Consider the following 12,543-nt stretch of genomic DNA (forward strand, 5'->3'; position numbering starts at 1 on the left):
TGGAACATCTGCTCATTGTAGCTAAATGCGCTGTGTGGGGATTGTAGGAGCCAGAACATGTTAAAGTAAAATGTGTCCGAAAGAGGCTGAAGTACATTGGACATATTTATGCTTATGTCTGGGAACTGTCTGGGAAATAAAAATGGGTCTACATGGAATTCTGTATTTTCTCCTTGGAACTTGAGTAAGGATTCTTATGGGGCCAAGTTTATTAAAGAAAATGTAATTTTTTCTTTTTTTTTTTAAAAAAAAAGAAAACTCTGATGTTGTTTTTAACCCTGGGCCAATGCTGCTAATCTTAAAAATCTAAGATGAGTAATGTCCAAAGTTGACACTCCCCAAAATATTAATATTTGCTCCCTGTTATGACTAGAAGTAATCTTGGGATTCAGTATAAGTATGTGGTACAATTGTCTTACCATGCTAATTCCTCTGACATCAAATGTGTTCCTGTTCTAAAAAGGGAGGGGGAGGGGTCGGCTTTAGCTCAAGCAGTTACTTCATGGCAGACATTCAAAAGGGAGGAGGGAGTCTGTCTTTCTCAAGTGTTTCTAATGTTTGGGGATGGGATTGGGCTGTATCTTACCTTTCAGCTGATGTCAATTTTGCCTTGGAACTTAGTGACCTGAGACACAGACATGGTTTTCACATAATTTTGATCCATAAAAACCAGGCCTCAGAAGCACTGCTGCATCATGCTAATGAATTGATTAGATTTGAAGAATTCATTTCCGACTTGCCCCCCAGGTCACCACTAAAAATGCCAGTAAGTGAGTTTGCCTTCTCTTTGCTATATTCCAGCACTAGATTAGGGAGGTTGAAGAAGCCCTGAGCAAGGGGTCTCCAAGCCTAGAGGAAACTCTTCGTTATAGGAGGTCTAGCCAGATTTTGAAATAAGGGTTAGCAATCTTCAGTTCTTCTCTTACAAATATACAGAGACTTGATATGTATGAATGTTGTTTTTATTTTTAAAATTGACTTAGATTTACCTTACCAATAATAGCCACTGGCCAGTGTCTCCATAGCTAACAATGCTTTGTGTCAGAGGGATAGAAATAATGGAATAAGAGTTATTATTCCTTTTGCTTTCAAGTGTTTTGGGTAAAGAATATGGTGATGGTTTGTACCAACTGGTGTGTTTGGAGTCAAATAGAGGAATTGTGAAGTTTTCAGGCATTTAAAATGTAAGTCCTCAGCAGGCCTCTGAGCCTGTTTTCTGTAGTTGCACTCCATGTCATGCAAGTGCACAGGAAGGTAGGAATGGTTATTGCTACACCTATAGCCTGTTAAGCCACATGATAGGAGAAGGTGAGTTTTTTCCAGCAAGATGAGCATTTCTTGATTCGGGACAGGAATGTTTACTGCAATGCTGAACAACATTAATAAGTTGCTTGGAGATGATTTATGTAACTCCTAAAGAAATAGTAACGATGGAGAGGAGCTATAGTGTAGATCAGTGATGGAACCTATGACACGCGTGTCAGAGGTGACATGTGAACTCATTTTTTTGGTTGATTTTTCTTTGTTAAATGGCATTTAAATATATAATATAAATATCAAAAATATAAGTCTTTGTTTTACTATGGTTGCAGATATCAAAAAATTTCTATATGTGACACGGCACCAGAGTTAAGTTAGGGTTTTTCAAAATGCTAACACGCCGAGCTCAAAATGTTCGCCATCACTGGTGGAGATGAAGCAGAAGAGTAGGCAATCCCATACATTAAGTGCAGTTTTAATGTAATTAGATAACTTGAGAGTTACCGAAGTACCTTAGCGATGATCTCATCCAATGTCCTTATGTTAGGGAGGAGAAAGTCAGCACTTAGAAAAAGTAGGCAATTCATTGGAGGTCACACAGCTTGATCATGGAAGAGCAGAGACGACCCTAGGGCCCCTGATCCAAGCACTTGAGCTGCTAGTCTCCCTGTATTCCCTGACACCCAGAACAAGCCAAGGTTAAACACATGCTAAGGATAACCCAGTTGGGGATACCAGAGTCTGACCCAACTTCAGTCTTTGAACCACCCTCCTAATTAATTTTTGTTGTTATTCATTATGTTTTTAGCCGTTTGGCTATAGCTGCATTTTTCATCCTTCTGCTTCTGTTTGCACTCACTTTTCTAATTTGGAAGACCTTGAAGTCAGGTGTATTTTAGGTGAAAGATTGCCCACTATAGAGATCTTTATTCCTTATGGTTAAAAAAACAAAACAAAACATTATTCAGAAATTGAATCATCAGTCTCATTCACTAGAGTGATAGCTTCAGATACAGTTCTCTTTTTCTATGTTTTTTAATCTAAATAAGTTCACCTTCTCCCATCAAAATCATTATTTACCTTCCCTCCGAGGTCTCAAGCTTGTTGGAGATGATTTCTTGTTCTTATTTTGTAATTAAATGTGTGCCCTTGAGTTAACCTGTTGTAACACTTCTCCTCTGTGTCAGCAGTGCCACACTCTGCTCTATGTTTATAACCTACCAGCAAATAAAGATGGCAAGAGCGTCAGCAACAGGCTCAGACGCCTGTCCGACAACTGTGGTGGGAAAGTGCTGAGCATCACGGGCTGCAGTGCAATCCTCCGCTTCATAAACCAAGATAGTGCAGAACGGGCTCAGAAGCGAATGGAAAATGAAGATGTCTTTGGGAATAGGATCATCGTGTCATTTACTCCCAAAAATAAAGAACTCTGTGAAACAAATAGTTCAAATGCAATTCCTGATAAAGTGAAGTCTCCAAAAAAACTTAAGATTCCAAAATTGTGCCTCATCAAAGATGCAAATGAGCAATCTTCCAGTGCCAAAGCCATGCCTGGAAAAGGGTCGCAGGCAAATTCTGGATCTGCTGCAAAAAACACAAATGTGAAAAGTTTACAGGTAATTATGGTACCTCTTGCTTTCTGAAGTTTATGATAGGTTTGGTTTCTTCGTCTCTGTGTTTTATAGGCCCGCTTGCTTTTGTTCTGTCCTTTTTTTATTTCCATTTTGATGATAACTCAAAGTGACATGATTTCTGTACAGGGTCTGACAGACCTTGGGTACTTAAATTTTTAATTCTTCTGCACTTGTCTCTTTTAAGGAGCTGTGCCGTCTGGAGTCAAAAACTGGTACTAGAAACAGTGAATCCCAGCAGGGTAACCTGAGGCTGGTGGCACCTCCTCACAGAAACTCGAGTGTCGTAGCACCCACACTAAAAAACTCCGGGTTGGCAGAATCCGTTTACAAAACCAATCCGAAGTAGGTTGAATTACTCTTTTCTCATAGTTGCTTCTCCAAAGTGAGGGAAAACAAATAACCTCTGATTTTTCCCTTCATTAGAAAAGAGAACCTCAGTGCCCGAAGTGTTACCAGTTCTCCTGTAGAGAAAAAAAACAAAGAGGAGACTTTGTTCCAAGTGAGTTACCCGTCTGCTTTTAGCAAGTTGATTGCATCCAGGCAAATCAGTTCTCTGCTCACATCTCCATCTTGGTCTTCTCGGTAAGTCCAGCTTCTTGATCCAAGGAGTGGTTATGTGCAATAGAAGATATGTTTGTTTAAAAGAATTCAAGCAACACAGAAGCACATAAAGTAAAAGAAAAGTCTCATCCCTCTTCTGTCAGCCCCCTTGCCCCAGGTAATTTTAGCTAACATTTGGGGGCAGTGCTTCTCACCATCTTTCCCTTCTCCACGTGGGCATCAGTAAGCAGAAGTCAGAGAAAGAAGCTTGTCCTGGAGTTCCTGGCCAGGGAGGCACGTGAGGATGTCCTTGCCATTTCCTTATCGCCTCATCATGTTGAGGAAAAGGCCCAAACTAGACATACATTGGTTATTCTTATTCATAGGATAATTACAAGAAGTAAGGGCCTCTGTAAACCACTGTAAGGATCTGTATAACACTTACCTTATCTAAGCTTTCTAAACACTCGCACTGAGTAATTCTGGAAGCTTGGAAGACGGAAGGAGCCATAAGGCCATGTGGCATCCCATGAACTCCTTCTAGCCTTGTAGGTGTTCTGCTGAGTTGGTGAAGACTCACTATGAAGGCAATGTTGGACCTGTAAAATTACATTTTATATTTTATTGATTTTTTTACAGAGAGGAAGGGAGAGGGATAGAGAGTTAGAAACATCTATAAGAGAGAAACATCGATCAGCTGCCTCCTGCACACTCCCCACTGGGGATGTGCCCGCAACCAAGGTACGTGCCCGCAACCAAGGTACATGCCCTTGGCCGGAATCGAACCTGGGATCCTTGAGTCCGCAGGCTGACGCTCTATCCACTGAGCCAAACCGGTTAGGGCTATAATTACATTTTAAAATGTACACAAAACTTCTTTTTCTTACATGGGGAAGAAATGCAACATATGAGTAAGAATATCTAGCTTTTTCAAAGCTAGGGGTGGTTAAGGACTTACATTGGTTATCACAAGCTAAAGCTAATTTCCTAAGAATAAATGATCAGAGTGGAAAATTAATTCATTAGGTCTGCCTATTATTTCTACCTTTAGCTTTGAATTATCCAATGAAAGAATATTTCATATTAAATAATTCACTGGTTATTAATATGGGGTCAACAGGTAGTACTTTTGACAATATATGTGGAAGACAAAAACACATTTGAAAACCAAATTGCATTGTGGCAAGCTCTGTCTATATATAGTTTCAAAGAAAGCCTAAATGATACAAACTAAATAGAATGCCATCTTAAAAAATAATCTCACTGTGTATGTCGTAAGCAGGAGCATGTCTCCAACCCTTTTAAACAGAGTGTCCCCTCTTGCTTTCAGTGTTGCAAATTCAAGCATTGGTGCCGACTGCCCAGACCCATTTGCAAATGGTGCTGACATCCAGATCAGTAACATAGACTACAGAGTATCCCGGAAGGAGCTGCAGCAGCTCCTACAGGAAGCATTTTCTAGGCATGGCAAGGTAATCTCTCACTCTTGTTCTTGCCTTTGTCTTACCCTTTGCTGACATTTCAAATTGAGATAACTTAATTCAGCACTCATAACCACAGCCAGGATACGTGTTACCGAACGAGCCCGAGCTCCTTCCTTTGTCTGCTCTCAGTGGTGCCATCCATCCAGTTTTTAGGACCCAGCCCCAGAGAGCAAGAAGCCTAGCAGAGAAGCATTTGTGGTCATGGGCAGGGATTTAAAATAGCACTTTAGGAAATAAAACATTGATGGGTTTTCGTTGGCTCTGGCTGCTAAAATCTAGAAATAGGATTCTAAAATAATGCTGGCTGTTTTTGGTAATATTTTACTGTATCCGATTCAGTTTTTAGGTGGAGTGTGCTAAAATTGCACACCTTTTCCTGGTTCTTAAAATGGCTATGCCCCAGGTTTTTGCAGGGCCGAGAGAAGACTCCTAAACACCTCTTGCCCGTGTTGGCCTCTGAGCCTGCATCAGAGAGCTGTGCGTGCCAGAGCACACAGGCTGGCCAGACCAGTGTCACGTCCCTGACCTTGGGTCATTTAGGTTCTAGTTGGCTGAAGTGCAGAATATAGACAAGTTTCCTCACTTCACTGAAGTCCACAAATGTGTCCCTTAATGATTCACCTTCGATGTTTAAATCAGAAGACATAGCATCTGTTGTCTTTCTCACTGCTGTAGGTGAAGAGTGTGGAGCTCAGCCCCCACACAGATTATCAGCTCAGGGCTGTTGTTCAAATGGAAAACTTACAAGAAGCAATCAGTGCGGTGAATACCCTCCACAGATACAAAATTGGCAGTAAGAAGATCCTGGTCTCACTTGCCACAGGAGCTGCTAATAAATCACTCTCTTTACTGAGGTAAAAACCCAAACAAGCCATTTATTTCAGGAAATAACATTTTGGCCCTGAAATAATTTTATAAATAATAAAAATAGATTTTAGCACAATCCCAAACTGTCGTGGTAATTACATATGCAGTAATGCTTATTCTAAATTGATAGAATTAGAAGTAAACTAGAAATTAGAAAAGATAAATTAGAAATAAGCTAGATAGAATTTGACTCTTGTTCAAGTCATTAACCAAAAGTGAAGCACACCTAAATTTGGCAGGCACTTGAAAGTGAAATGATACGCCACATACCCAGACAGCTTCTAAAAATAGTAGACCTTGACAATAAAAGTTTATGAGCCTGGAAAGTGAAATATTATTTTTCAAATCTTAGTAGAAGGTGGATTAGTCTGTAGAGGGTAGATCTACAAGCTCTCAACTGCAGATATATCCATAATGTTAAATAGACCCCAGCCCTGTAATTCTCATTCCTACTATATCAATCTTAGGAATCTGGTGATGGTTTTATTGAGAATAAGCTTTGATTCTTCTTTGGCTCTCACTGTTTGGAGTATAGTAAAACAGGACTCACTCCTGAATATCTGTTTGGAGTCAAGATCTTTTCTATGATACACACTTCATTATTGTAAATTGTTTCTCTTTCCCTTCTCCCTCCCAAGAATAAAAATAATACTCATGGAAGAAAATTTGGGAAGTTCAGAAACAGAAGAAGCAAAGGGGGGTGGGAGGGTGGGGGGATCATCCAAAATCCTATGGCTCAAAGCCATTCACTCTTAACAGTTTGGCTTTTGTTTTCCCTTTGAGTATTTTTGGTGCCTTTTTGTTTTTTAAAACCATATTTGAAATGATATCATACTCAATTGTATCTTTAACTACAGGAATTCTACTCCCATATTTCTAACATATGAACCACAGTGTAGCAGGAGACTTTCAAGCTATTCGCCTTTTGCTCTGAATTAACAAGGTGCTTGTCTTACTGAGTAGTCAGGGTCTTTCTGATACACAGGTAGAAAGCCTTATGCTTGAGTCAGAGGAAAATCCCAGTGTGACTTAATATTTTTTAATTGCCTTGTCCCTAAAATCCTTTCCTCAGATTTTTTTGGAAAATAAATTCTGATATACCAGAAACTGGTAAATTTATTTTGTATATACATTATGTTAATCAATTTTAAAGTACAACTTAGAAATCATCTGTTGATTTCCAACAGCATTTGTTCTCTAATGATTAAGATTTTGTCTTACAGTGGAGAAACCATGTCTATTCTTCAGGATGCTCCTGCCTGTTGTCTGCCTCTTTTAAAATTTACAGATATCTATGAAAAAAAGTAAGTTAGGTTTATTTTTTCATTGATGTAATTCGTACTGATTCATGACTTCCAGAATTCCAATATTGATTGGTGATTGGGATAAAACTCTTAAGGAACTTGCAGCCTGATGGAGGAAATGAGACAAAGAGAGTGATGTTCAAATTCACATTTTGATTTTTTTTAAATCTTTATTGTTGACAGTATTACATAGGTCCTCCTCCCCCCCCCCCCCCACCGACCCCCTCATAAACCTATTCCAGCCCGTTCCCATCCTTCCCCCACCCCCAGGCCCTCACCATCCATTTGTCTATGTCAGGGGTGGGCAAACTTTTTGACTCGAGGGCCACAATGGGTTCTTAAACTGGACCGGAGGGCCGGAACAAAAGCATGGATGGAGTGTTTGTGTGAACTAATATAAATTCAAAGTAAACATCATTACATAAAAGGGTACGGTCTTTTTTTTCAATAGTTTTATTCATTTCAAACGGGCCGGATTCGGCCCGCGGGCCGTAGTTTGCCCACGGCTGGTCTGTGTCCATGGGTTATGCATATATGCATACAAGTTCATTGGTTCATCTCTTCCCACCACCCTCCCCTGCCTTCTTTCTTGATTTTAACATACTCTTTTTTTTTTTTATCCTCACTGGAGGATATGTTTTCTTTTGTTGTTTTTTAAAAATATATTTTTATTGATTTCATAAAGGAAGGGTGAGGGAGAGGGCCATAGAAACATTAGTGATGAGAGAGAATCATTGATTGGCTGCTTCCTGCACAATCCACACTGGGGATTGAGCCCACAATCCGGGCATATGCCCTGACTGGGAATCAAACCCTGACCTCCTGGTTCATAGGTTGATGCTCAAACACTGAGCCACACTATCTGTGCTAGAGGATATGTTTTTATTGTTTTTGTGTGTGTTTTTTAAGAGAGAGACAGACAGACATCATAGATGTGGGAGAGAAACATTGATAGGTTGCCTCTGGTACACTCCTGACTGGGGAGTAAAACCTGCAACGTAGGTATGTGCCCTGACCGGGAATTGAACCCACAACCTTTTGGTATACAGGCTGACACTCCAATTAGTTGAGCCACCCAACCAGGGATTAACATGCATTTTTAAAAAATTTTTTACTTTTAGCAAATTTAATCTCATTGCCCAAAACAGTACTTTTTTTTTTTTTAACTGGTCAGTTTTATTATTTATTGAATGAACAATTTTGAGCATCTTCTAGACTGTACGCTCCAGGAGGACAAGGGCAAAATCTGACCCAACAAGGTATCTTTGATACCCAGCACATAATAGATGCTCAACAAATATCAGTGGAGTGAAAGGCTGAGGCTCTGTGGACAGTGCTGAGCTGGGAAGACATAGCCTTTGTCCTTGAGGAGCTTATGTCTGGAAGGAAAGGAAAAACACACATTATTACATAGAACCAAAAAAAATGACATTAAAAGGAAAATGTTTTGAGGATACAGAGGATAGAAAGAACAGGAGCTTGACCGTTTGTGTGGATAATGGGAACCCTGGAGTACTGGAGGAGTGAGGTGAGGGGAGAGGTGTAGCGGGAACCATGTTCCAGGCAGACTCTTCTGGTGACAGTCATGTCTAAGATGAAATGAACAGGAGAGGGATGGAGACGAAGAGGGGAGAGTGCTGCAGCAGTCCCAGTTCTGAGCAGATGCTGTTGGAACAGAAGGAACCAGATACCACAGTAGTTTCAATTGTCAGTAAGACAGGACTTGGTAACTAGTTTTAAATAGCAGGCAAGGTAAAAAGTAGAGGTCACTTTGATTCTGAGGTTTTTCTGCACTGGATGGCTGGGAGGATGGTTGTATAGTTAAACTGGAAATAGGGAAATAAAACATGTTCAGGAGGTACAAGTTTTTGATCTTGGTTTTGGACATACAAGTTTTAGGGAGCTATTGGAATATCTGGTCAAGAGTTCGATTCATCCTCTGCACATTTGGAGGATTCCTTGGGAAAGAAGTTGTCTTCCAGAAAGGACAATTATTTGCCTAAAGGTGATCATGAAAGACATGGGAGCATATAAAACTAGAGAAGAGGGAGGAGAAACAGAAGGGCAGAACTGGGAGAAATGCCACTAAGGACAGGAAGTGGAGGAGAACTCAGCGGTGAGAGTGTTACCAGGAGGTAGGGGTGGCTTGCAACATTGAGGGCACTGAGGCAGTGGTGTGAGGTTTGGGGAAGAGAAGGAGGCCACTGGTGACGTGAGAGACATCTCTGAAGCATCCTGTGGATAAAATCCTGGAGGGAACAGTTGGCAGACTGGATGGTGAAACAGGAGAAGCAAATCCAGAGAGGCCAGCTGTCTTCATTATTGGGAAGACAGGAGCGTGTGAGATAGAGTGAGAGCAGGAGAATGTGCTTCTGCAGGAGCAGAACAATAGGAGTGAGGGGATGAAGTTATGAGACTGGCTTTGGTAGAGGGGAAATATGAGCATCTGTGTAGGGAACTGGGAAGAAACCATTGGAGCAGCTGTCGTTTAATGAACACTTACTATGTGCCAAGCTCTCAAACAGAATCACATTTTATCCTCATATCAATACTGTGAGGTAGGTATTGTCACTTATTTTACATATGGGAAAACAGAGGTCCAGAGTGGTTGTGTAACTTGACTATGGTCATACAGCTTGAGTCAGGATATGAGTTCAAATCTACCTGCCCTGATTCAGAGTCTGTGCATTTAAGCTCCAAGTATGAAAGACACATGTCAGGGGGAGGAGTTGAAGGGTCCAGTCTCAGCGGAAGTATGAGTCGTTAGGTTGAGGCATAGGTAAGGCAAGGTGGTAGCTGGAAAGGCGTATACGTCTTCTGGGGGAGCAGAGCAAAGATGGTGAGGTAATATAGAGGGATTTGAAGTGAAGGGGAGCCAAGTTGAAAGAGGTCGTATCAGATAGCTTTCCATTTCAGAAAATTAGGTGAGGCATTTACAGAAACTGCGTGAGGGTTGGGGGCTAGCCACCAAATGATATAATCATACTGAGCAATGAGCTGAGATGACTCAAAGGAATGCCAAGCATCACTGGTTCAATAGGGAATGAATTTATAGTAGAATTATTCCAGTTTTACTTTTGAAGAGACAGGCACTATTCTTGGTTGTAGCCCTTTACTTAAACAGGACAGGTGTTTTGTATAATCAGTGAAAGACGTTCTAAGTCAGCATCTCTTTTTCCTTGCTTTTAGGTTTGGACACAAGTTGAATGTGTCAGATTTATATAAATTAACAGACACAGTCGCCATCCGTGAACATGGGAATGGAAGACTGGTGTGTCTCTTACCCAGCAGTCAAGCTCGACAGAGTCCCTTGGGGTCTTCCCAGTCCCATGACGGCTCCTCAACAAACGGCAGTCCAATTATATTTGAAGAGTTAGAGTATCATGAGCCTGTCTGCAGACAGCATTGTTCCAATAAGGATTTCAGGTATAACATCCATTTCCCTTCAGAAATAATCCTTTTGTATAAGGTCATGGAATATCTCTTACAATTACCTTGCTACTGTTTTGTTTTCTGCAGTGAACACGAATTTGATCCAGACTGTTACCAGATTCCTTTTGTGATTCTCTCTTTGAAGACGTTTGGGCCCCAGGTTCATAGTCTTCTGCAGACACACGAGGGCACTGTGCCTTTATTAAGGTGAGCAAACATGTCAAAACCATTGTGACGGGATACCTTAGTTCTCTTTATAGAAAATCTCTCTCTCTGTCCACACCTCTCCCCAAGAAAGTGTCCTTAGCCTCATAGTCAGTTAAAATATATCTGAAATGGGTCCATTCACTCAGTATTTCAACAAGAAAATGTTTGTGCTGAATTTTGGAAGAATGAGTAGGGGAGTTTCCTTTCTACAGAGAAGAGATGATTATAAGTGCTATAATAGAAGTATGCACAAGCGCTATGAGGGTACACATAAGCTCAAACAGTTATAGATTTCAAAATTTGAGAGGTAAAAGTATTCTTCATAAGTTCATTTAACCACACCATGGGTCATCTGGTGAACAACATGGGTCAGCGCAGGACTAAGTTGCCTTAAGGCCTGTAGTACACTAAAGCAAATGAATAACTGACTTGGAATCCAGTTGCCTTATTTGTAACCCCCTCTGCTGGAAAACTGTTCAGGAATTTCTATTACCATCAGAATGCATCAAAGAGGTCAGTTCCACCGTGATGGACTCCCAGTGACCTTAATTTTAACTCCAAACCCAGATTGTGGGCATTTAAATTATTTATTAATGGATACATTAAAATAAAGTCTTCTGTTTAGTGGGTGCTTTACTTTTCCATGATATTAATTGGCCCTTTTTTTCAGCTTTCCAGATTGTTATGCTGCAGAGTTTGGTGAACTAGAAGTATTGCCAGAAAACCGAGGGGCTGTTCCCTTAGAACACCTCATCACCTGTGTTCCAGGTGTAAACATTGCCACTGCACAGAATGGCATCAAGGTAGTGAAATGGATTCACAACAAGCCCCCTCCTCCAAACACAGGTAGGTGTCGGGTGTTTGGTCCTCTGAGCCCTATCTGTAGCGAGAGAAGACTATTGGCTTTTATCTTAAACAAATGTAAAGGACCCCGGGTATCTCCTTTGATCTTTCATAAAAGGGCTCTCTACTAGTAAAGTGCAAAGGTTTGGCAGAACTAAATTTTTTGAAAGTACCAGCATAAATTATGTTAAAAATTTAAAACCCAAATTCCACAGTAACAAATCTACTTACCTACCTAATTTGGGGAGCTTTTCAACTTGTCAATTGACTTGTCCTTTTAAAAATAATTTCAAATATTTGAAGGAAATACCTCTGAATGCAGATTTACCTTTGAAATTACTTTAGCTTGACATTTCTGACTTTGATAAATGTGAAAACAGATTTAACTTTAAAGGACCAGGGCATTTGGACCTAGATTTGAGTGTGTTTCTGAGTTCTGGACATTCCCTGAGTCGCAGGTGTCTAATCCTGCTACCTGTGAACACTAAGTTGTTGCCTTTACACCTCCACTTCCTTCTCTGTGGCCCTCAGTACTTCCTCCTTTTCTCCCCTGACCTCCCCCTGCCCTTATAAAGAAAGGTATGGGTAACCAAGGAGCTCTATACCAAAGCTTTTTACCCACCTCCTGCCTTTCACCTCAGTTCTAGACCACTCTGGGTTTCATATGTTATACCGTTAAAACTTCTCACTTACATGAACATTCAAAATAAGTGCAAAAACCAGTTTCTCGGTTTTATATCATGCTAGTTTTACATTCTTGCTTTCCATGGTTTCTTGGGCAATATTCTCAGCTTCTTTATGCATTAAGTAGAGGCCCGGTGCACAGATTCGTGCACTGGTAGGGGGCGTGGCCTGTGGGGATCAGCCCATTGCAGGAGCAGCCGCTCATCCCAGTCAGCTGAGCAGCTGTGGACCTGCCCTCTGAGTGGCTGCTCCTGCTCTGGGAGCGCTGCACATCCCGGTCAGCCGAGA

The 12,543-nt window shown here is 40.9% G+C and overlaps 1 protein-coding gene across 11 annotated transcripts in view; it reads left to right on the plus strand.

Annotated features, from left to right (window-relative positions):
- MARF1 (meiosis regulator and mRNA stability factor 1) overlaps window positions 1-12,543 on the plus strand; it is a 127,066-nt gene that overhangs the window by 11,607 nt on the left and 102,916 nt on the right. For 10 of the 11 annotated variants that reach the window (XR_004967381.1, XR_004967380.1, XM_036307998.1 and 7 more), the window contains 10 exons: window positions 594-766; window positions 2,448-2,876; window positions 3,079-3,236; window positions 3,318-3,476; window positions 4,765-4,906; window positions 5,594-5,772; window positions 7,009-7,089; window positions 10,279-10,515; window positions 10,609-10,728; window positions 11,399-11,574. Coding sequence is in view for 9 of the 11 variants with exons in the window: in XM_036307998.1 (XP_036163891.1) it covers window positions 594-766; window positions 2,448-2,876; window positions 3,079-3,236; window positions 3,318-3,476; window positions 4,765-4,906; window positions 5,594-5,772; window positions 7,009-7,089; window positions 10,279-10,515; window positions 10,609-10,728; window positions 11,399-11,574 (1,854 nt within the window). In the remaining 2 variants the exon portion in view is untranslated. The remainder of the gene's footprint in view (window positions 1-593; window positions 767-2,447; window positions 2,877-3,078; window positions 3,237-3,317; window positions 3,477-4,764; window positions 4,907-5,593; window positions 5,773-7,008; window positions 7,090-10,278; window positions 10,516-10,608; window positions 10,729-11,398; window positions 11,575-12,543) is intronic. The other variant, XM_036307994.1, reaches the window with a different exon arrangement.

Source organism: Myotis myotis, unplaced genomic scaffold (genome assembly GCF_014108235.1).
Source record: "Myotis myotis isolate mMyoMyo1 unplaced genomic scaffold, mMyoMyo1.p scaffold_m19_p_5, whole genome shotgun sequence".
Classification (NCBI taxonomy): domain Eukaryota; kingdom Metazoa; phylum Chordata; class Mammalia; order Chiroptera; family Vespertilionidae; genus Myotis; species Myotis myotis.